Below are 26,015 nucleotides of genomic sequence, written 5' to 3'. Positions count from 1 at the left end.
GTACCGGGAACCGAACTCACGACCTTGCGCTTGCCAGGCAGGCGCTTTTGCCGCTGAGCTAAATCCCCAGCCCCGCCTTTTTAATTTTTATTTTTAAAATTTTGATAGTCTTGCTAAGTTGCCCAGACTGGACTCAGTCTTATAATCCTCCTGCCTCAGCTTCCCAGAATACTGGGATTGTAGGCACAGGCCACCATCCCTAGCAATTTCTGTTGTAAACCATTCATTTTATATTAGTTTGTCAAGGTAGCCTAATATAGAAAAGTAATGCAGATTTTGGTTGTAGAAAACATGGAATACTGCTATAACAAATACCTAAAACTGGAAATAGCTAGTCTCTTGGAATGATAAAAGGCCACAGTACTCAGCCACACCAAGGGATCTTTGAAAAGTTTTGCGTCTGACTCTTTAAACAGTCAGCTTTCCTGTTTAGGCTTATTATGTGGTTGTTGCCTTCCTTTTGTGAGCTGTAGTGTCAGTAACAATTTGCTTTTGGGCCAGGGATGTAGCTCAGCAGTACAGCGCGTGAGTGGCCAAGTGCAAGACCCTGGGTTCGATTCCCAGTACAAAAAAAAAAAAACCAATTTACTTTTCAGAACTCTCGTCTACTCTTTTGCTTGGCTTCATTCATGGAGCTCTACTGGGTCTCCTGTTTAGTCTCTGCAAATGACCCTCTGTCCCTAATGCTGTTACGTGGGAAGTTCAGAAACCCTTGCCCTGTGTTCACTGCCAGGCAGGAGTTTGGCCCGGCTGTTGCCTCAGGTGTGGAGTCAGCATGCAGCTGATGCTCAGCCCCTGCTGCTATCCCACATGTGGAAAGATGCCCACACCGCCATCAGAGTGGATTAGGTCAGTGATTGTTATGCGTGTGGGTTTTCTGGAAGCTGCTCCCTGGCTGGCTTCTGCTACTGCTGCTGTTGCAGTCAGTTAGACAGCCACTGTCCTGGCTGCCTGGCTTCCCAGCTGGCAGTGCAGGAATTGGGGGAAGGTCGCCATCATTGCTATCAGTTTGGGCTGAGGAAAGATGCTGGATTTCCTGAGTTCTATAATTATCCCCTGAATTATTTCCAGAGTTGTAAGTATTGTAGTTGGAGGGGAGGAGCAGGAAAAGTTTAGTCCGTGCCACCTTGTGCCCAAACTGAAAGAATACCAGATACTTTTCTGTTGCTTTCTAATATGGTTTTAACCCTGTCTAGGTTATCTTTTGTTGTTGTTGAGGCAAAATACCCAATGCTCAAAATTAAGGAAGGAAAGATTTATTTAGCTTACAGTTTGTGGAGGTTTTAGTCTATATTTGGCTGGCTCCGAGACAGAGTGGCACATGGCAGAGGGTAAATGTTTATGGTGGGGAAAGACAGCAAAGCAACAAGAGCAAAAGTGGGGAGCAACAAGCCTCTTTTCCTCCCTTATATTGTAAGCAGGCTATGCCCCACCCAGAGGGTGTGTAGCATTCATACAGTCTCTATGCCCTCCTCTTGCACAGGCTCAGGATGAATACGAAGTAAGGACCCTGGCCCCTGTTCAGTCACACAGTTAACCTTTTAAACTTTTCACATTGACTCAATGAACAACATCCTAGAGCAGAAAGGGCATGTCTCTTTTACCCCAGGATGTAGAACTGCTGAGTTATTTAAACTTTTAGACTCCTCTGGTTGACACAATGTATCAACAATAACATTCTACCCCTGGTCCACTTGGCAAGCAGATATTTTTTTTAAACCAGTTTTTAGATATAAAGACCGTATTTTTACCATTTTACAACTTGAAGATTATAAACAGGTTTAACAACACTTAAGAAACCGGTATGAAGTCTATCAACATTATATTAGAGCCATAGCATTTTGTCCCCCAGAGTCATGCACATCCCTTTATGCAAAAGGCATTTGAGTCCGTCACTAAGAGCTGGCAAAGTCCTAACAGTTGTAGCATTGCTGAAAAGTCTGAGTCTCTCGTCTCCTCTGAGATGTTAGGCAAACTCTTAGTTGTAAGTCCCTGTATAAATGAAAAGTTAAACACTTTTAACATTTAATGGCACAAAATAAACATTTTTATTTTAAAAGTTATAAACAGGGATATAAAGCATTGGGACCAAAGCAAGTCCAGAATCCAGCAGGGCTAACATTATGTCTTACAGTTTTATGTCTAGCATCTGACGCAATCTGTGGCACATTGTGAGATGTCTTACGTGGCTCCACCCCTTATGGCACTTTTGCTGTTTGTAGCTCTCATGGCTTGTCTCTCGGGCCTGCTTTGCTCCCTTTTTGCAGCTTTTTTTTTAGACAATCCACATTCTTGGCTTTTTTAAACTTTTGAGGTCTCTGCTGAACCTCTGGCTTTTTATTTACAGCTTTACACACTGCCCTTCTCAGGGGCACACTGCCTGGCCTCCCAGGCCTTTTGAATTCTAGGTGGAAACGTTTTTAACCTCAGAACTCTTGAATTTTCTATGTGGCTTAAACCATTGCCATGTGGATGATGTCAAGGTCTGTTGTCACCTAGAGAAGTAGCCAAGCTTTTTTTTTTTTTTTTTTTTTGGCCATAGGGGTTGAGTGCCTGGATCATTGGGCTCTCTGAACCTGATTTTGAGGAACAAGGTTTTTTGCTGCTGTAATTTTAGAACATGGTGTGCCTGCTGTCACTTTTGTGGAACATGGTGCTCTGAGGCTTTTTTTTTTTTTAAAGTAAAGGGGCGTGTGGCTCTCATAATCTCCATGCCCTCCTCTTGCACAGGCTCAGGATGTATACAAAGTAAGCACCCTGGCCCCCTGCTGAGTCACACAGTCAGCCTTTTAAACTTTTCCCATTGACACAATGAACAACATCCTGCAGCAGGAAGAGGGTGTCCTTTTAACCCCAGGATGTGGAACTGCTGAGTCACTTCGCCAAACCTGTAGACTCCTCAAGTTGACACAATGTATCAACCATAACAAACCCTATTCTTCATATAAAATCTGTTTATTTAATAACATTTTAGAATTCAGCCTAGATGTATCTGTAGTTTTGTTCATGCTTAGAAAAGTCTGTGAGTTGGGCATATAGACGTGTATGTTAAATGCTACCAGTTCTAAATCAAAGCATGGACTAAGTGTTTCAGCTCCAAGTTTTTAAAAATATATTACCAACTGGAAGAGTGAGTAGGCAGTCTGATTTTTTTTTTTTTTTTTTTTTTTTTTTGAGACAGGGTCTTACTATCTAGTTCACGCTGGTTTTGAACTTATTTTGTATTTTGTAGCCCAGGCTGGCCTGGAACTCGCAGCAATCCTCCTGCCTCAGCCTACCAAGTGCTGGGATTACAGGCATGCACCACTACGCCTGGCAGGCAGTCTGATTTTTTTTTTCCAGTCTTTATTAGAAATGTAATAAAGTTTAAAAGTTTACTTGTTAAAGTCTAATGTCTTATTCTTAAAATTTAGGCTAATGGGAATAAATGTTACCTAAGTACCCAGGTATTTATTTTTCCTCCTTTTTATCTAAGCTAAGAAGTTGATCTGTACTATAATTTTTATTTTCTTAAAGTTTTTAAAAATTTCATTTTGGCAAAGAAATCACAGTTATGGTCATCAGCCATTGAAATACACATAATTTAATGTAGTTTGTCATATATATGCAAGAATATTTTGAAAATATTTTCAAGTAAAAGTTTTTCCTCATAAATGCTTTTTCCTTACCCATGTAACAGAATGGAAATTCAGAGACCATGACTTTGGGTAAGAATCAAGAGTCAGTTAATAGCCAAAAGGAAAGAATGACTTCTGTGTACTGTGAACCTTTCAGCCCTTCAGAAAAAGCAAGTGAAAAAATTAATTTGTCATCGGATGGTGTTGAGTTTGTTTCTGAAAGGTAGGCATTTCTACAAAAATAAAGTAGTTATCTAAATATATTCTTAAAAACATACCAGTTTTTCAAGCATAGAATAGCTTAAAGCTTTATATTCACTTGAACACTTTTTCTATTATGAATGAATATAATTGTTTCTCTAAAACTCTTTATCATTTAATAATACTAAAATTTAGAATTGGTCAGGTAGTCAGGCCATTGGTAGAATGATTAATGGATCACTCCAGTTCTACACATGGAAAATCAAGGTCCTATGAAACAGTGTTTTGTTTTGTTTTGTTTTGTTTTTAATTACACAGAAGAGCTGGTGGGACTAGGAAGAACTGCCTAACGTTATTTTCCTTCCAATTGAAAGTCATGTAGTAATTTTAAATTAGAACGCACATATTTTACATGTCTAGCAGAGTCTCTGAATAGCTGAGACATCTACCATCTAGTCTAAAAGATTTGGGGCCACTACAGAAGAAGGAGTTTAGTTCAACAGAGACATGTTTGCTGATCCTAGCCTGAGCTGATGTTGAAAGAGAGGGATGGGACATATAATGAATTCTTCCCTCATCATTGATGATAAGCGACCATTTTGAATTTTATAATATTAAATATTTTTAACAGTCAGTCCTTAAAATGCTCTGTTGTTTTGCTTTTACTTGTTAAATCATATCTCAAATTTTAAGAATACATAAAATCAAAAATAAATGAATTATATGATGAAAAAGTATATATAGTCAAAAATAAATGAAGTAAATGATGCTTATTGTTTTAAGAGCACTGCCTTTCTCCATGATTGCTGTTCTCTTACAGGGATGCTATTTATAGTAGTTCTTTGGTGTTTCTGCAGTTTTCACTCTTTAGGAGGTATTCTAATAATTCCATACTATTGAGGCCCACACTTTAGTTTTGAATCAGGAAGCTGCTGCAAAGGCGACATTTATTTGGTGAAGACAAGAGTCACATTTTAGTGAGTGCTGTTACCATTTGTTGATGCATGTTCTGAAACTCATGAAGAGACAAAAAACAGAAAACGAGGCTGGGCATGGTGGCGCATGCCTGTAATCCCAGCACTCAAGAGGCTGAGGCAGGAGGATCATTACAAGTTCCAGACCAGCCTGGGCTACAAAGTGAGCTCAAGGCCAGCCTGAACTGCATAACGAGACCCTGTCTCAAAGAAACCAAAAAAAAAAAAGAAGAAGAAGGAGACAGAGTGCTGATAATAAAACAGAAGTCACCAGTAAAACAGCACTTAGCAGATAAGTATGTCCAGTTTAGTAGTGGGTTATATTTGTGATATGAACAAACTCACTTTATGTTCTATACTAAAAGAAGAACATACAGTTTACAGCCATTACAGGAAGCAGGAACATTTAGCCCAGTGGTTAGTGTGCAAATAGGTGCAAAATAGTACAAATATGTACTGTGGCCCTGATGGCTTCAGTAGTGAGTTGTATAAAATATTTAAGGAAGAAGTAATACAAGTTTTAAGCAAACTTTCTGAAGACAGAAGAAGCAGCGTTCGTTTCATTTTATGAAGCTAACATAACCCTGATGCTAAAGTCAGTTATACAGTTTTATAAAAATGGAACTTTATAGCCCACTTTAACCCATAGAATAGATGGGAGATATCTGAAACAAGATACTAGTAAACCGAGCCTACAGTCTAAAAGTTGGGTGTGCCTCAGGAGGGCTGCAATGTTGTTTTAACAATAAATTGATTAATATAGTCTACCAGAAGAAATATCATTATCAGCTCGCAGTGGATGCAAAAATGTAAAGGTATCTTTATGATTAAAACAAATTCTGGGCACACTCGGAATAAGAGGTACCCTTAATCAGATAGAATATCTACAAAAGCCCTAAAACAAATTTGATGACTAAACATTGGAAGTGTTTAAAACTTGAAAAAGATACCTGTTGCCGCCACTTTTGAATGTCTTAGCTAATACAAGACTGCAGAGGAGAAAAAGAAAAAAATGTAAAGGATTAATAAAAAAGAAACAATTTTATTACTATTTTCGGATGACTAAGAGATTTTATTTGTCAGAAATCCAGAGGAAGACAGGTTATTAAGATTAGCTATATAAGATTGCTGAACTCCAAAGAGATCAGTTGATTTCATGTATACCAGATATAAACACGAAATATATAATACCTTGACAGCAGCAATAAAACATCTCAAGTACTTAGGAATACATTTAACAAGATAATGTAATTACTGAAGAAAATTTAAAAAACAGACACTGAAAAAGAATAAAATGGAGAAATGTACTATATTTATAGTTTGTATTATAACAAGATAAAATATTTTCACTTTAGTTCAAATTACTTTTTTTTTAAAAATTATTTATTTCGGGTGGGTGCCACTAGGGATTGAACACAGGGTCGCAAGTATGTTACACAGGGTACATTCCCTATCCTTTTAACTTTTATTTTGAGACAGGGGCTTGCAAAATTGCCCAGGCTGACCTTTAACTTGATTGTACTGCTTTAGCCTCTCTAAAAGTTGGGATTATAGGTATGCGCCAAAGTAGAGAAACAAAGTAGAAGGAATTTGCTATCAGGCATCATTATCTGGGACATTACAAAACTATAGTGATTTACATAATGTTTTTGGCGAGTACTAGACAAACAGATCAGTGTCACAAGCAGCCCAGGATCCTTTGCATGCGTGAAAACACACACACAGACACACACACACACACACACACAAAATCAGTGATAGAGATTATATGGCAGATCATTTGGGAAACAACTGATTTTCATTAAATGGTGATGTCTTAATTTGTTAATCTTGTTGGGGAAAATATGAAATTGGATCCTTATATCAATGTATACCAAAATAATCTTACATGGATTAAAGGAAATTTAAAAATTTTATTCTAAATATAGAAAGAATATCTTCATTAATTGGGGAGGGAATGATGTAAGACAAAGGCTCTTGTCATAAAATAAAAATTGATTAATTTTATCACATTAAAATTAGAAACTTTTAGTTTCCATTTTTTTTTATTGATACATATTTTAGTACATAATGATGATAGTGCTCCTGAGGAGTTGGTGTACATACATAACATATCATAATTCTTCCCCCATCTCTTGGTCCCCTTCCTATCTGCAAAAGATGTATCTCCCTACTTCCTGTTACCTTGTATTTTGCTCTTTATATCTTAGTCTTGTTGTATAAAAGAAAACATGTAATATTTAAGCTGTGTGTCTGATTTATTTCCCTTAACATTATGGTCTCTGTATCAGTTTTCCTCCAAAAGACTCAAATTTATCCTTTATGGCAGGGTAGTACCCCATTATGTATAAATACCATATTTTCTTTATCCATTCATCTGTTGATGGATATACAGGCTTCTGTTAAGATTTAGCTGTTATAAATTGTGCTGCTGTATAAACATAGGTATGGATGTATGACTTTACCCAGGAAGATACCTAGAAGGGGAATAGGTGGATCAAATGGAATTTTTAGTTTTAGTGTTTTGAGGAATTGCCATGCTCCTTTCCTAAGTGGTTGCACGTTCCAACCAACAGTGTAAAAGGGTTCCTTTTACCCTGCATCCTTGCTAGCATTTGGTATTATTTGATTGTTTTATTATAGCCATTCTTTGTGGAGTAAGATAGAATACCAGTATTTCAGTTTGCATTTCTCTAATGACCCTGGATGGTACTGTTCTGTATTGGCCATTTGTACTTTTGAGAAGTGTCTGTTCGTTTCAGTTGCCCAGGTTTTGATTGGGCCTTTTACTTAGGATTTTTTTTAGTTCTTTGTATATTCTAGATGTTAGTCCTCTGTTCAAGGAATAGCTGGCAAAATTCTTCCCATTCTGTAGATTATCTCTTCACTCTGTCAGTTATTTACTTCACTGTGCAGAAACTTTTTAATTTGATATGGTCCCCTTTGACTCTTGGTATTCTCTCTTGTGCAACTGGGATTCTGTTCAGAAGATCATTGCATGATTGAAAAGCAGACACAAAAGATAGTATGTATAATTTCATTTTTTATTTATTTTTGTCTATTTGAGACAGGTTAAGATACATAGAATGTATGTATTTGAACGCTACATAGTTCAGGCTGGCCTTGAACTCACTTTGTAGCCCAGGCTGGCTTTGAACTCACAAGGATCCTCTTGCCTCAGCCTCTCAAGTGCTGGGATTACAGGCATGTGCCCCTACACCATGTATAACTTCATTTAAACGAAGATTAAAAATAGCCAAAACCAAAATGTGTAAAGATTTAAAGCTTGATAAAAAATTTGAAGAGTAAGACAAAATTAGTAGCACAGATGCTATTTATGGGGGAAGTTCATGATATATAAATTACTTTTTCTTTTTTTTTCCAGTACCAGGAATCAAACTCACGACCTTGCGCTTGCCAGGCAGGCGCTGTGCCACTGAGCTAAACAACCCCCAGCCCCCGTGATATAAATTAAACATTACGTGAACTGTTAATCCAGTTTGAAACTATGAATCTTTTTATTAGAAAAACTTATTTATGTTTAATGTAATCATACTGATGCTTGGGTTTATAATCTTACTGTTTTCTATTTCTACTCATTTTCTATTTCTCATCTCTTTTATGGTCATTATTTTTCTGCATTTTAATTTTACAATATTTTGAATTTAACAAGGTAAAATATCACTGTTTTGTAATAGTCATTATTTATTTCAAATAGTCTGCTTCAGGGGAGTATCTCTGAGATGAAAGCTAGGGCCTTGCAGGTCCTAGGTGAGTGCTTTGCCACTTGCACCCCAGCTCCTAGTTCCCTGCCTACTTGTGTGTCTGTGGCTCTTTGTTTCTGTGTTTCATCTTTTTATCTGGGATCATTTTTCTTCCACGTAAAAAACTCCATTTATTATTTTCATTTTAATGCTGTTTAGAATAAATTCTGTCAGTTTTATCTGGAAATGACCTGCATTTTGACTTTATTTTTGAAGAATGTTTTAGTCTGGATATAATACTGGTAGGTTGGCACTTTTTGGCCTTTTGAGATGTGGTTACACTGCATTCTAACCTCTGTGATTGCTGTTGGAAGTTTTCAACATCAGTCTTTTGTTTCTTTGAAGATAAAGTTCTGGCTGCCTTTAAAATATTCTACTTCTCTGGTTTTCATAAGTATAGTATAAAATGCTAGGTGTGTATATGGCGGGATGGTACCTGATTTTGTTTCTTAATTATACTAATTGGGGCTCATAAACTTTCTTGAGTTTGTGGCTTGATGTCTTTTCATCATCTTTGGAAAATTCTTAGCCATTTTCTCTTCAGGTATTACATCCATGCCATTCTATGTATCTTAACCTACCTGATACGTCAATGACATGCTGTTTTAGATTCTTCAGTCTTTTTTTACTCTTTAATGCTTTGATATGGATATCTTCTGACCTATTTCCCAGCATAATCCATGTATTTATAATCCATGTATCCAGTATTCAGTTTGTGTGTTTTTTCAGGTTTCCCATTTTCATTGGGTGCTTTTTCATAGATTTCTGTGGTGAAAACTCTTCATCTTGCCAATCCATACTTGAAAATTTTAGTCACTGTTAATGTTCTGATCCATTTCTGATTATTCTCAAGTCTGGGTCACTTTGAGCAATATTTCTGTTAGCTGTTTTTCATCTTGGTCCTGTATCTCTGTACACCCAATTTTTTTATTGAAATCTTGTATTTTGTATATTTGAAATTATAAAGACTCTAAATAATGAAGTTTGCCTCAGACTAGATTCACCCTGTACTCTGGAAGGCAAGTATGAGGCATGGTACCAGTGATGGAGTTTGAATTTTATTTCCACAATGATCCTCCCTTTAAAGAACGGAGCCCAATTTCTCTCTTGGTCTTATATTTGATGTGACTCATTTCTATTGAATAGATCATGTGACATTATTGAGTAAATTATTAAAATCATTGTGGTTTTGATGTAGAATGACCCGAAAGTCTCACATGTTCATAGGTGGAACTTTGGGAGATGATTGGGTTGTGGGAGTGCTGTGCTCATCAGTGGATTAATCCGTCGATGAATTCTAGCGAAGTGCCCATGTGAACATCCTTATGAGAGGCCCCAGGCTAGAATTTCTCAACTGTACTACTGCCTATGTATGTACCCACAGGAACCAAGATGGTGTATACTTTTTCAGGTCATTATAGTTTCAATAAATCGTTATGTGGCAGTAAATGAATAATCCAACACTTTAATCCAGTCCGGATTGAGCAGGACTGAGGCTGATCAGCTGTCTTTATAACACTTAGTTTTTTCTGGTTTTCCTTCATTCTTGTAGTATAGCCCTCAAGAATTCCCCTAAACCCATGGTATATCCTGTAGTTCCCCCTTTATGCTGGCCTTTCATTTACATTTTTAGCTCCTTAATACCAGTCCACTGTGGTTGCAGCCATTTTCTGCTTGGCTTAGCATTTCTGCATGGCTGAGCTGACAAGTCCCCTGATGGGAGCACCAGTGACAATTGTCTCACTATTCTGTCTGTACCCTTTGCTTGTCTGAGACCTTACTCCTTCATGTTCTGGCTGCCTCCACAGCTTTTAATTCCATCCAACATAGTTTTATTTTTCCTTTCTCTCTTAGTCACTTTTGTTGCTGGGATAAAATGCCTGATACCCACAGTGTAAAAGAGGAAAGGTTTATTTTGGCCCACATTTCCAATCTATGGTCAGCTGGCTCCAAGGCGAAATGGCCTGATGAAAGGCTCTAGGGAAGGAAAGTAGCTCACATCTCAGCATCCAGGAAGCAGAAAACAAAGGGAGGACCAGAGAGGGCGTGATACCCCCTACTAGTCAGTACCCAGAGGCCCACCGAGACAAATCCCCACCTTCTAATGGCAGGTTCAGCTCTGAACTCAACTGTGGGTTAATCCACGGACGATTATAGTGCCTCTACAATCCAGTCATCATCCAGAGCCCCACCTCAGAACACCTGTGCCCTCGGGGGACATTCTACATCTAAACCATAACACTTGATTGACTTAAATTCTGTGTATTGTTTTTTAGTACTGGGGATTAAAGCTAAGGCCATTGCACTAAGTTACATCCCCAGCCTTTTTTTTTTTTTTTTTTTTTTTTTAACTTTTTAAGATAGGGTCTTGCTAAGATCCTGAGTTACCTAAGCTGAACTTAAACTTGTGATCCTTCTGCCTCAGCCTCCCAGAGTGCTAGGGTTACAGGGTGCGCCACCATGCCTGGCTAGATTCTACTTTATTGATGACTGCTCTGTTTTAACTATTTTTCTCTGTCATTCTTTCCATATTCTTTTTTTTTTTTTTTTGGTTTTTCTCCGGTACCGGGAACCGAACTCATGACCTTGCGCTTGCCAGGCAGGCGCTTTTGCCGCTGAGCTAAATCCCCAGCCCCATCTTTCCATATTCTTAAAAGTAGTTTTTTGTTTGCTTATTTATTTGCTTGCTTATTTATTTACTTGCTTAATTAGCTAGGGGTTTTGCTGCGTTGCCCAGGCTGGTCTCTAGCTTGTGGGCTCAAGTGATCCTTCTGCCTCGGTCCTCTGAATAGCTGGGACTGCAGGTATATAACACCACACCTGGCCCTTCCAGTCATTTGATTGAGTCTGTTGGAATACTTGATAAATTTCTGAAAAATTGTCAAGGCTCTGAATAATACTATTTTGCTATAGATATAGTACCTCTTTCCTCTGCTTAGCCGATGGAATGTAGTCTAATTGCCAAGTCTGCTGAGGGAATGGTAGAATTTAGGGCTTGTAAGTTTTGTGAGGCTCTTTCTACTTCTAGTTCCCTCTGGCTCCTAAGACTTAGACTTCCACTGATTCCATCTGAAATCTTAAGAGTGGGTGGGTCCCAAATCTTAATCCTTACCTCCTAAGTACTGCGAGATTGTCAGAAATTCCCTTCTGGTTTGTTTTTAAAGTCTTAAGACTTTGTTTCTTATACTCCTAAATTGTGTTTATATTTTAGTAGAAACTAAAGTAAAAATTTCTTTCTACTTTGTTTCTATACTCCTAAACTGTTATATTTTAGTAGCAACTAAAATAAAAGTTAAGTGAAGAGTTGAGATATAGAAGGGATTTTGACTGTAGCGTAATAAAAATGTGAAAAGAATTACTTGGCATTTTCTTACAGTTTAGCAAGAAAATTTATAGATACACCTATCAGTTTTTTTATCTAATTCATGATGACTGTTGATAGAAAAATACACATCCTTTAATAAGTTTGGCAAGTTTTCTTAGATTTTAAAAGGGGATGGAAAATCAAATATTCTTAATAAAGTTTAGATCTGAGCATGCATGGTTTTTTCCTTAGAAATAATGGCAAATGTTAGAATCTCTCATTGATAAATTTGATATAAAATTAAATTTCTACTTTAAAATGTGTATAGAAAAGAGTTGATTTTACAGAATGAAAATATGCAGAAAATTTCTTTTTCGTCCTATGAAGCATTGATGTCTACAAGAATTGATCTTTTACTGTAAATCATTTGAAAATCAGGCTAAAAGAGAAAAGAATTATGGCAGGACTTCATTCAACAGTGAGCTGCAGATTCTTACTCCTGAGAGAAGGGAAACAAGTGAAATGAGCCCTGCCATTAGTCCAGCTTACTGCGTGCAAATATCTTCCAAGTCAAAAGGCAGGAATGGGGGGAGGACAGAGCTTGGTGGTCTTGATAAGTTTAGGCCCGAGATTAGAGAGTCTGGGTTGACTAGAATCTGTGACTCCAAACAGTAAAGAGAAGAAATTGCACCAAGACGGAACTCTGAAGATCTGCAAAGCAAACTTACTAAATCATTGTCTAGATAAAGATCTGTCCATGCAAAAATGAAACTATATGAGGTGGAAAGAACCATTCGAAGGAAGGCCAGATAATTCTTGAAAATGAAATAATATTTGCTTTCCTCCTTGCCAGAGAAGGACTGAGAGTGTAGTGCATTTTCTACTGGCTAAAATGAAGAGACTGTGGAATAAGGAGCTGTAAGTAGAGCCCACAGATGACTGTAGCTTTAGTGAGCTAAAGTAGTCCAAGATCAATGACTGCAAAGAACCTACACACAGGAAAAAGCTATATGAAAGCCTCAAATGAACTAGAGTACTCCAATAATTTTATTGCATTTCAGAAGACAATCCAGTTCTGATGGGATGAAACATCTATCATTAAGCAGCATAAATTTTACATTGTCTGATACCTAATAAAATTACTAGACATACAGAGTTGCAAATAATTAACCCATTTGTCATCCCAGCACTCTGGGAGGCTGAGGCGGAAGGCACAAGTTCAAGCTTAGACTGGCAGTTTAGCAAGACCTTGTCTCAATGGGAAAAAAAAAAAAAGGCTGAGATTGTAGCTGTGTGTGCTCGGGCCCTAGGTTTAATCACCAGCACCACCCGCCCTCCCGCAAAAGAAAGAAAGAAAAAGGGAAGCATTAACAAGGATAAGAATGAAGTGATATATCTACAAGTACTAGCAAATAATGCCATAAGAGTTGCTGTACTGCTTTCTTGATGTTCAGCAGTACAGAGAGGAATGAACATGAGAGAAATGGAAGGTACAAAAAACCCAAGCTGAACTTGGAGAAATGGAAAAGATAGTAAGGGAAAATAGAGTAGACTGGAAGTCATGGTTCATGAGTGCAAAAATACAGTAAACGCAGCTGCTGGACACCATCCAGAGGAAGAGCAGACTCGTGAAAACATGATGTCGTGTCCTCATTTTTCTTATTCACTAGATCTGGTGTTGTGCAGCTTCTGGCTCTTACCCAAAGCCAAAATGACCATGAGAGGTGAACGTTTTGAATCAGTCTGGAACATCAAGGCAGCCACAACAGTGAATTAAGACACTCATGAAAGAGCACTTTCAGAATTCCTCAGAAGTGGCAAGCATGCTGGGATATGTGTGTCTGAAGCTAGGTGGAGTGTTTTCAGGGATATTAATGGCAATGTGACTTTTATTGTAATAAATTTTTAATTTTTTTTTTACCTTTTTATTATGCTGCATGCAGTGTTTAAAATACTGAGATCAGAGATATCTTTAAAGTATTGAAAGATAAAAATTAACCATCTAGAATTTTATATGCAGCCAAAATAATCCTTCAGAAATATAGGAGGAAAATACTTGTTTTTTGTTTTTTTGGGTTTTTTTTTTTTTTTTTTTTTTTTTTTGGTTTTTTTCTGGTACCGGGAATCAAACTCATGACCAAAACTCATGCTTGCCAGGCAAGCGCTGTGCCTCTGAGCTAAATTCCCAGCCCCAAAAATATGTTTTTAAGCTAAAATAAGAGGAAACTACATTAGCAGCAGTCTTGCACTCCAAGAAATTTAAAGTTTTTCAGGCAGTAGGAAAATAGTACTAGGTAGAAATGTAAGGTAGACCTCCAGAAATAGTAAATATGTGGGTAAATAGAAAGTATTTTTGTATTTGTATATAGTATGTATTTAAAAAAATACTGTTTGTCTATAGTATTCAATGTACAGGTAATAAATAATGGGAATTTAAATTTTAAAAAATTAGTTCATTAGCCAGGCATTGTAGCACAAACTCATAATCCCTGCCTCATGGGAGGCTGAGGCAGGAGGGAGAGTCTGGGCAACTAAGTGATTTAGCAAGACCCTGCCTCAATAATAATGATGATGATGATTATGATAACAATTAAGGGCTGGGAATGTAGCTTAGTGCAGAGACCCTGGGTTCAGTCCCTAGTAAAACTTAAAACTATAATGTATTACTGAAGAAATTACAAAAGACCTAAGCAAATGGGATATGCCACATTCAGGAATCAAGAAAACTCATTATTATGTCACTTCACATTGTTCTGTATACTTAATCTACTCTGAAGTAAGCAACCTTTTTAAAAAAAATAACAAATTTATTAAAAATTTACATGAGAATGCAAAACCTACAAATAGAGCAGAGTTGGAAGACTTAACACTACCTGATTTCAAGACCTGCTGTAAAACTGTCGTAATTAAAGAAGTGGTGCTAGTCTAAAAAAATAAGCCGTATAACTCAAAAGGAGAGGCTAGAGATATGTATTGGTGTTGTCCATTGCTTTATAAGAAAGACATCAGAGTGATCACAGTATAAGAACACGTGAAGGCTAGCAGGGGGTGGGGGTGCGCGCCTATAATCCCAGCACTTGGGAGGCTAATGCAGGAGGGTCGCTGAGGCCAGCCTGGGCTCCGCAAGTGAATTCAAGGCCAGCTTGCACTACATGGTGACACAAGTTTCTCTGATCTTGTAGAGTACCCGAAAAAAAGATAATAGGAAGTAGGAAGATAAGTCTTCCTCAAATATGAAGGGGATTAAGAAATGGAAGGAGAGCGGGACAGGAAGACAAGGGGATGAAAAAAGGAATTAAGAGGTGTTATGTATATGTACCAGCTCCACACAAGGGATAGAAACATTCTGTACTGCAAACACGCACTACAAAAAAAAGAATGTATGCAGCCAGCCTTGGTGCTCCAGGCCTGTAACGCACTGAGAGACAGAGGAGTTGCAAATTAGAGCCAACCTGAGTAACTTGGTGACTTAGCAAGACCCTTTCTCAGAATTCTAAAAAAGGGCTAGGGATATAGCTCAGTGCAAAGGCCCTGGGTTCCATTCCCAGTGCCACACACAAGTATGAGACTATCAAAATGAAACCTGATATTCTGTATAATTAACGTATACTAATAAAAACCTGGTGGGATATTTAATAAGGAAACGATTTTCTTTGCAGTAAATGTTTCTGGGATACCTGGGGAGGGGGGAGTAAAACTCAGCTTTTTACACATATACACAAATAAACTCAAAATGGATCTTAGACCAAATATAAATGCTAAAAGTACAAAACATGGACAAGAAAATGGTATAATTATGCTGGGCATTCTGGCATTTTAATGAGCTTAATGCAATTTGAAGATTTTCATAACAAAATTCTGCTTTAAAATGTCAAACTCATAAAAGTGGGGTCAAGATCAAAATGGCAGCAAAGATGATCTCTCAGAATGTTCTACAACTGAAATCATGGTCATTTACCATATTTTCTTCAGTAAAGACGATTGTGGTAATATTGCTACCATAGTTATATGTAATAAAGCAGTGGAAATTACTATTTAAATAGCTTTATTATAATCTTGTATCTTTAAGAGTTAAAGTGACTATCAGTCTTAATGAGTTTTACTTAGTTTTATGTTGTTTTCATCTTTATGAAGGCAAATATGTGTCCCAGAGTGGTATTTATATATTTTGTGCATTTATGAATCATTGTGACTAGATTGCCACTATAGTTTTTTTGAGATAGGGTCTTGTTCTATATTTCAGGTTAGCTTTAAACTCACTGCGTAGCCAAGGTTGGCCTCGGACTCAAGGCAGTCAGTCCTTCTTCCTCAGCTTCCTAAGCGCGGGGATTACAGGCATGTGCCACCACACCTGACCCTCTATTAAGTTTTATAGGTCTATTATTAGGTTTCCACCTACTTTTGGCATTATAAGTGAATTGGTAATACATGGGGCTTCTTAAATATGTCTCCCTCTCTTGATACACAATTGTTCATTTAAAACATATTATGAAATGTTAATTTAGAGGAATTCTAGCCACTAGTTGCATGTTCTAGCCTCCTTATGCATGATTAGTTTATTTTTTTTAATTTTTTTATCATTTTAGTAACAGTGATGATGTTATGTTGATTTCGGCAGAGAGTCCTAATTTGACAGCTCCAGTTACAGCAAGTCCAACAGGTACCTTAAATTGATTAGATTATTATTTATCAAGTTAGAATGCTTGAATAGATTTTTTTTAAATGAAAGATAGAAACTTTTAATAAAAGAGAATTTTGTCTACTTTCAAATAATTACTTGCATGTACATTATTTTGAATCATTTGCTGTGGGCTGTTCGTGTTAGTGATGATTTCTTATTTGCCTTTTTATGAAATTATAGTCTATTTTGTCTTAAAGTTCATCTAACTTTTATTCTTCTGGTTCTTTAAAAAATACTTTCGTTGCTTTTTAAAATTTGTGTCGTATACTTTCTCAAAAATTTTAACTTTGGATTTCCAATGATAAATTTCCCCTCCCTTAAAATAGCTGTCTTGTGTGACCCATAATTTCTGATCAAAAATTCCACATTTTCATGTTTTACTCTTCTGAGCATTTGATCTTAATTTCTGGTAGCTTTTCCTCTGTGTATAAATTATTTCCAGTTTTAAATGAAAAAGCTACAAAAGACAGTAAGCATTTCCTTAAGAGTTCCTACTAATTAAGGAAGAGCTCTCCTCAGTCATGGCAAGCAATCTGTCTTAAAGATACTGGGAATTAAAAAGTGTTGTATTTCTCTGCAATTTATTTTTTAAAATAAAATAATTTCCAGGTAGATTTTTCAAAAAAGCTACTAATGTAGATATAAAGTTCCAGAAAGAAGAATTTTAACCATATTAACTAAAGTAGATTATCAATTTTTGGAATAGGTATTCTATTCAGTTACTTTTTATGATTATATAATTAACTCTTAATTAGCACTTCATTCTTGTGTTTCGGCATTTTACATTACAAAGTTCATAAATAATTAATAGTTTATAAATTATCAAATATATTCATGTTTTAATAATTTTCTTTTAGATTCTAGAACAATTACATCAACAAATTCCAGCAGTTCATCTAATAATATAATTGAAGTTAGGGTAGGTAATAATTATTATCTCAATGTTATTTATTTAAATATGTTACTTCTAGGAACTTTAAATGTTATTGCATGCTGCTTTTGTCATTCGTTCTTTGCCTAGGTTAGCAGGAAGTGGTAGTTAATATCAGCAGTGAACCCTCTCCTCAGCAACTCCTCACCCCAGTTTGTATGTTGCACACAGATTACTCTCTGTTAGCATAACCAGCGTACACACTGAGAAGCAGAAAGCTAATGATAAAGATATTTCATAATCATACTTATTTACCAGTTCATTTAGACTTCCTTCATCTTAGTCTCAGAAACCATGAAGTATTTTATAAGAGCTTATCTTTCTATATTAGAGTTCAATTAAACCATAAGAGACTTAGAAAATAGTCTCCAGCTTCTAAATGTTAATTAGGGCTGTAGGTTTGTGTAGTTAGGTAGAATGCTTGCTTAGCGTGTACAAGGTCCTACATTTCATCCCACACCGAGACAGGCAGGAAGGGATGAAGTAATTTCTTAAAATCATTTGAAATTATAATGGGTTTTATCTTTTAAAACATTTTCTACTGCTGAAACCATACTTTTTTTTTTTTTGAAACAATAACTTTTCAGACTCCAGAGAAGAAATGTGATTTTGTTATTGATTTGACAAAAGAAGGCCTGTGCAACTACAATACAGGTAAAAGGTTTTTAATTCTTTTTTAAGACACTGGGAATGGTAACAACTCAAGTGTTCTGGTCCCACTTAGGAAGTGCGTATTAGTGTATATGTGTCATCGATCTATGTACTTTCATTGTATATGTAGATTCATGTAACTGCCATCTCTTTATAGCTGCACTGACTTCCTGCTCCTCAGTCTCTAATCTTAGGCACCCATTAATCTCTGCTTCATCACTGTAATGGTGTTTCTTCACAAATGCATATAAATGTGATGATGCAGTATATGTCCTTCTGAGATTGGCTTCTGAGCATCTTTCTCTTGAGGATTATCTGAGCTTGTTTGTTTATTTGTTTTTGGTGATACTGGAGTGTAAACCCAGGGCCTTCACACTGAGCCACACACCCAGTCCTTTTTAAATTTTTTTTTTTTTTTAAGACTGTGTCTCAGTTGCAAAGCGACCCAAGATAGGCTGAAATTTTAAGTTTTCCTGCCTCAGTCTCCCAGAATTCTGGGGTTGCAGTCATGCATCACCCCACCCAGCATGTTGATTATATATTAGTAGTATGTTTTTTATCACTAAGTAATAGCCCATGATATGAATGTATCAGTTTGTTTATAGTTATCTTTAGAAAGATAAATTTATCTTGGTTGGGATTGTCATGAATTTTCTCCTTGTAGCACACATTTTTTTCTCGCTTATCACAAGTGGTAGTAGCTAGGAAAATGCATGCAAAAAATGGAACACCAGGGTATGAACATGTTATTTTGTGTATATGATAGGAAACTAGAGAGAATGAGAGACAATGCCCTTTCCATTTAAGCAAAAGGAGGTAGCATACTACTATCTAGGTCTTGGACTCCATGCTAGGGTGTCATTCAGATTTAATGAGTATACCTCCAAGTTCAATAAACTCCAAGCAAGATAAACACCAAGAAAATCATAACACATATCATAATCAACTTCCTGAAATCAGAGATAAAGAAAAAATGAAGATATATGCTGTACAATATCAGTAGAAGAACAGAGAACTGTGCAAGCCAGATGTTTGAGTGGCATCATTAAGAGGCTGGGGGATATCAGAATTCTGGGGGACACAGAATTCTGTAACAGATACATCTTTCAAAAATGGAAGCAAAATTAAGGCTTTTCGATAAGCAAAATGTATTGCCAGCAGGTCTTCACTATCAGAAATAAAAGAAGTGGTCCAGTAAAAGAAAGTGTTACCACATTTAAGGAATAAAACACCATACCGTTTATGATGCGTACATCTTAATGTGCAATAGCAATAGTCCAAAAGGTGGCCTGAGAAATGGAAGTACACGGTCATTATATGAGAGTGAGATAGTGTCCTTAGAAGATAGACTGTAATAAGTTAAAGATACATATGGTAATGCCTAGAGTGGAAGTAGGACTAATGAACCAATAGTGGAGATCAAATGGAATTGTACATATACCCAATCCAAGAGAAGCCACAGAAAAGCAGACAAAGAATAGACAAGATAATTAAATCTGACCATTTTGATAAGTGTAAATGGTCCACATACTCTGTGGAAAAGGATTGTTAGACTAGAAAATAAAACAAGACTTACCTATCTGTTAACTGTAAGAGAAGTATTTTCAGTATAAACATACAAGTTGGTTAAAATTACAAGAATGAAGAAGATAACCAAGTAAAAGCATGGAAATAGTAATCCTAAGAAAGCAGGCATGGCTGTGTTATTATTGGACAAGGAGAGAATAAGGAATGTTACCAGGGATAAGGAAGACTCTTTATGACAATAAAGCAATGTATGCACTTAATAGTAGCTGTTTAAAATGCCTGATGCAAAAATTGATAGGACTAAAATGATAAACAGAAAAATAGACAATTACAGTTGTGTAGGGGATGGCAGCTCTTAAGAGTAGTTTTAGTACAAGCCTCAAATATGTTTTGAGAAGCATCCTGAAGGGGTTATGAAGAGTAAACTTTACCCTGGAATATTTCTTTAAAGGCAAAGAAACCCCCAGGCCTAGATAACCATCTATGACCCTGCCTGGGTTGTTTCATTCTTTCCATGGCCCTAGTTAAACATTGTAACCCTAAAAGAAAATATATGGTTGTAAAAAGGGGGATAAACAGAGCAGGGTACAGAAAGTATGTTAATGTCATTGTGGTTGGGCTCATGACCAGGGCTTTAACTGGCCACACAAACAGTGTGTGGCCACCTGCATCAACAGCTGCAACATGCCATTCTGTTACCATAGAAACCAAAAGTGTATTTAAGATGAAACAAAGACAAGGACAGGGCCCACATTTCCCAACTTGTTAGTCGGAAGGTGTATGGTGGCTGGCCTAATTTCAATAAACTCTGTTTAACCTGAATAAAATCGTTTGAACTTCTGTGGAAGTCAGCCCAGTTGCCCCTACAGTTGAAGATGCCCAAAATCCTTGTCAGTAGTTAAGACAGAGCTGGGCTTGGTGGCACAGGTTTGTAGAGTGCTGCAGCAGGAAGACTATGAATTCAAGCCCAATGTACACAGTTTAGCAACAAGTGAGACCCTATCTCAAAATAAAAAAGGACTGGGGATGTAGCTTGGTACAAAGTTTCTGGATCCAATCTCCAGGACTGACTAGGAAAAACAAATGTAGGCACAAAGCCAGTATGGCTATCGTAGTTTGAGCTATTAATGAGCATAACCTAATTGACATTTATGGAATACTCAACCTAACCCAGGTTTTTTAAGTGCATATGGAGTAAGGGATTAGGTTTGTGGACCATAACATGTATGTATGTTGACAAAAAAAAAAGTAATCTATAACAGGAAGATAGCTGGAAAAATCCTAAACATTTGGAAACAGTCCACATTTTTCAATCTTCTGGAGTTGAAGATATCCAGAGGAAATAAAAGCATTATGTTCCAGAATTTATAGGATGCAGCTAAACAGTGAAGAGGGGGAAATTATTAGCATTAAATGTTTATATTAAAAAACAGAAGGCTTAAAATGAATGGTCTAGGCTTTTGCCATAAAAGCTAAGAAAAAGAAGAGGAAATTAAATATGAAACCAGTAGAGGACACTTCATTGTAGATGAGAGAATGACAGGTAAGCATAAGATATCCTCAACATCATTATCATAGCAAAATGAGAAAGATATTGTAAAAGTAGAGTAGCCAAATGAAAGCCCCTGAAAATAAGGTGTTGGTGGAATTGGGGAGCAACTTCACATTTTTACACTCTCAAGAACGTAAAATGGTAAAACCAGTAAAGAAATAATTTGACAGTTTCTTAAAACATTAAGCTGAACCTGGTGTTGCACACCTATAATCCCAGAACTCTGGTAATCTGAGGCAGGTTTGCAAATTCAAGCCCATCCCGGGAACTAGCAGTACCCTGTATCTTAGTTACTTTTTCGTTGCTGGGGCAAAATACCCAACACGTAACAACTTCTAGGAGGAAAGGTTTATTTTAGCACATAGTTTGTAGAGGTTTCCGTCTAGTTGGCTGGCTCTAAAGTCAGAGCAGCATGACAGCAGATCAACAGTCCCTGGTGGGGCAAGCAAAAAGCAACCAACTGCAAACCTTACCTTTTTATTCCATTCAGGCTACTGGTGGACTTTCTCATTATCCATACCTTGAACTACGCTAAGCTAATCATAATTTAGTTATCACACACCTTTAATCACTACTCACACCCCTAGATCCAGCCACATCCAAAAAGTACCACCTATGAGTGCATGAGACTTGTAGGGTACATCTAGATACAATCCATAACACCCTGTCTCAAAAAAAATGTTTTTTTTTTTATTAACTGATTTGTAGTTCAGTGTAAAGACCTTGGGTTCAATTCCTGTAACACCTCCCAAAAATATTATATTATTATTATGTAACTCTTAATTCATACTTTCATATATTTACACAAGGGAAATTATAACCTACATCCACACAGACCTTTACACAAGTGATCATAGCTCTAGTCATAATAGCCCAGAACAGCCCAACTGTCCATCAACAGATGAATAGATAACTATATCCATATTTCATATGCTTAAACATTCTACAAAAAAAATAGACAAAATATTGATACGTACAAGTAATGTATAAATCTCAGAAATATGCTGGGCAAAAGAATCGTGTACCCTAATCTATTTGGGGTTCAGAGGTAGGGATCAAACCCAGGCATGCTAGATAAGCACTGTACAACTGAGTTATACCCCTCGCTCTAAATACAGTCTTTCATGACAACGAACCAGTGGTCTTATGGGCACAGAGATAAGAAAGAATGATAGAAGGGATTCTTAAAGACTTTTCGGTGATAATGATTTTCTGTGTCTTGATTTTAGTGATGATTTCACAGATGTACGCATTTGTCAAAAGTTAATGAGAACTACACACTTAGAATGGGTACATTTTGTGTAAATTATATCTCTGAAGAGATCCTTTCAATAGTACAAATAACATAAAATTAACCTTTGTAATATTAATATCAGCGATGTGTGTGTTCACGTGTGCATGCACATGCAAGCTGAGGATCTGAAGAGCAGATACCATTGGTTACATAAAAGCATAATTTTTGCCCAGCAGTTTAATAAAGAACCCTAAAATAATAGGATACTGGCTGCTATAGTTTGAGAACACAAAGCACTGAAATCACCATTACATATTTTTGTATAGATAAGGGTAAAAGCTGGAAAGTATAAAACATTGGCATCTCTAAGGATATAAACATCAATTGGGTTGAGATAGAAGTCCTGATTTTCTCTTACTAACATAAAATTGAGTTTCTCTTGGCCTGTTTTAATTTGCCAAGAGCATGTTGACTTACTATCTTGAAATAAAACTTGTTATTTTTTTATATCTGTTTACTTCAAAATTCAAAGGAAGTTGTATTACCTCTTATGATGTTAATTTGCATTTCATAGTTTTACAGATCCAGTTCTAATTAATGAAACCAGTATGACATTGTTGTACAACTCCTTTAGAATTAAAACCATTATCTCTTTAAAAAAATGCCCACCTCCCCAAGCAGGGAGTGGAACTCAGCCTCAGCGCACTAGGCAAGTATGCATGTGCTGGCCCTACCGCTGAGCTACACCTCTGGTACACCTCTGACCCTAAACGGTGTTTCAATAAGTAAAAATAAAGTCACTAATAAATGAACTTTAACACACAGTGCAGAATTTTGATTATCCTTGTAAATCAAAAGAAAACTACAAATAAATGTCATTGGGGGATTCATCAAGTTTATTACATAGTTACGTCACTGGAAACACAACAGACCTAAAATGATTTTTACCTTTTAGCTATCTAAACTCTGGAACTTCTAGATATCCAGCCCTCATCCTTTCCATGAACCCCCTTTTCTTAACCATCCCGTGTATACTCTTACCAGTTGTTTTTGAACCATTCTCACCCCATCTCCCTCCCTTTGTCTTTCCTCATTTCTTTTTTCCCACAGTCTTTCTCATTCCTCCCATTTCTTTCTAGTCCACAGTTTATACCTGATCCCCTTCTGGTGAACATAAACTTCACCACTGATAGCGATTTTTCTAATCCTAGCCTGTGGGGTTTTTATTTTTATTATGGATTCTCAGGCCCTGTGGATCTGATGTATTTATGTGATTGTATGTGGCTTTGTGTTTGCAGACATCTTTATTGGTCTAACAAGGAAGACTGTCTCTGAGTTGCTGAGCAGGGACCCCCTCCCCCCTGAGTGAATGTACCTGGTTCCCAGGTGCATAGTGATGGAGGGGGTTTCCCTGAAGAGGGCATTTTGTTACCTTAAAAGAAAATTTTCCACGTGTAGAACTTTTATCAAAAGTATGTCTCCATATTTCAGTTTTGTAATTTTAATTCATAAGATCTAAACTACTTGCTAAAAGGCCATAAAATTGATTAATGCAGATAAACTATTTTATTTTTTTGCAGTGCTGAGAATCAAACTCAAGGCCTCACACATACTAGACAAGTGTGTTACTATGGAGCTAAACCCCCAGCCCTAAATCTTACTTCTTCTCCTTATGTTCACAGAAAGTCCACCGTTCACCCTGGAATCACCTTCTAAGCCTGCTTTAAACTCAAAAGAAATAACCCCAGTGGCAGAAAATGTAACTGAGGTACTAACACGAAGTGCTCTGTAAGGACATTCATTCCAAACTGAGAGGGAAGTAACTTTACTTGTAAAAAAACTTGTGGTTTGTCTTTAGTGCTTTTTAAAATGTACTATTGTTAACCTGTTTATTTACACAATTAATTAAAATAATTAAATTTTCCAGAAGCTGTAGAAACTAAAACAAGCACATTTTTTGATCTAACAATTTAAGCCATCGTTGATGAGGGTGGAGGGAAGTGGATGCTGTCCCACGCTCACCCTTTGCATAAACGAGTGTCCTGTTGGGTACGTGTGCTGCCAGAACGAGCATGAGTGCACTGCTGCGGAGCACACCAGAGTGTCTGCGAGCTGCCCTGTTCTGGGCTCACGAACTTCTAGAGTGTAGAAATCTTAACTCCCAAAGAACTTCTTGCTTAAAACATCCGGATGCAACCTCACATATTCTTGAAATATCCTATTTTTATTTTGATAATAGGATCGAAGAATAGGAAATCTTTACATAGCTGCAGCTGACCATGTTGAAACAATCAAACCGGTTTCCTAAGGTTTTTTTGCATATGTGTTTTTAGGATTTGGATTCCTTTGAGCACCTGCCACCTCTCCCAGAACCATCATCGCCACTGCCTGAACTCCTTTACGGGGACACGCTCCCTCCCCAGAAGCCCGAGCTGAAAGTGAAGTGGGTGCTGAGACCCATGGGCATCGCCCTAACCTGGAACATCACCAAGATCGACCCCAGGTGTGCTCCTGTGGAAAGCTACCACCTCTTCCTGTGCCATGAGAATGCCAATAATAAGTTGATTTGGAAGAAAATCGGAGAAATTAAAGCTTTACCACTCCCAATGGCCTGTACTTTATCAGAATTTTTTGCTTCCAATAGATACTATTTTGCTGTCCAGTCAAAAGACATTTTTGGGCGTTATGGACCATTTTGTGACGTAAAATCAGTCCCTGGTTTTTGTGATAACTTGACCTAAAAGTCTTCAGGAATTATATGTTGTATATGAAATATTCTGTTTTTCGTATTTGAGTTGTTCACATTACTCTTAACACTATTTACCATTTCACAAGGTCAGATTGTGAACCCTTTGGGGACAGTCCTCTTCCTTTTACTGTAATTAGCTTGTAGTTTCATGAATTTCTGACTTGCTTGAACTTCCAATGTGTGTGTTCTCAAACATACTGTCGTGGGCCTATGTTGCTAAGGTGTCTGGGATACAAGCAGCGATTTTGTCTTCTGTCAACAGTCAGCTTTGGTGACCTGCTTGTGGTCAGTGTAGCTGTAAGAAAAATTGTCCCTTAAAGTCTTCACATTCTGTTAGAATTCTAGGTAGGCTACGGACCTGTGCCCCTCTTTTTTATTTATTTTAGTTTACTTTATGTCATGCATTTGGAGAAGTAGTCTAAAATTTTTGCTTAAGACTGCTTGTGTGCTTATGTATGAAATGTGTTAAACATTGTGTGCTGTGTACACAAAAACATACACTATCTCATAAAAACACTGTTCGATCTGGATTTAAGTTGTAGTTGTCTGCTGTCTTTGCACTTGTTTTGGCTGCCATCAAGGACTCAAAATATAACACTGAAAGGTTCTAATGGACTAGTCTTGCAGACTGCTTCCTTGGGGGAATACCAAGGTAAAGCTCAGGAAACCGGTTTGAGAATTGTAAGGGCCCAAGGGAGAAGGACGTTGTGGATGGCTAATAACTGGAATGTTACAAAAATAGAAAAATCACTGTTTGAAAGTGGGGTGTTCTTTCCTGATACATAGTAAAAGTTGTGAACTTTAAAAATGAACAGTAAATGGTTTTCCTA

The 26,015-nt window shown here is 37.0% G+C and overlaps 1 protein-coding gene across 7 annotated transcripts in view; it reads left to right on the top strand.

Moving 5' to 3' along the window:
* Window positions 1–26,015, top strand: part of Atf7ip2 (activating transcription factor 7 interacting protein 2) — a 78,954-nt gene extending 52,939 nt beyond the window's left edge. For 6 of the 7 annotated variants that reach the window (XM_005391191.2, XM_005391193.2, XM_013518012.1 and 3 more), the window contains exons 6-11: window positions 3,680–3,840; window positions 16,447–16,520; window positions 17,399–17,460; window positions 18,060–18,126; window positions 24,119–24,204; window positions 24,770–26,015. In XM_005391191.2, the coding sequence (XP_005391248.1) occupies window positions 3,680–3,840; window positions 16,447–16,520; window positions 17,399–17,460; window positions 18,060–18,126; window positions 24,119–24,204; window positions 24,770–25,177 (858 nt within the window). In that variant the 3' untranslated portion in view covers window positions 25,178–26,015. Of the gene's footprint in view, window positions 1–3,679; window positions 3,841–16,446; window positions 16,521–17,398; window positions 17,461–18,059; window positions 18,127–24,118; window positions 24,252–24,769 lie in introns of all 7 variants that reach the window. The other variant, XM_013518013.1, reaches the window with a different exon arrangement.

Source organism: Chinchilla lanigera, unplaced genomic scaffold, assembly GCF_000276665.1.
Source record: "Chinchilla lanigera isolate Chin_1 unplaced genomic scaffold, ChiLan1.0 scaffold00041, whole genome shotgun sequence".
Lineage (NCBI taxonomy): Eukaryota > Metazoa > Chordata > Mammalia > Rodentia > Chinchillidae > Chinchilla > Chinchilla lanigera.
This window is presented reverse-complemented; position numbering and strand designations above follow the sequence as displayed.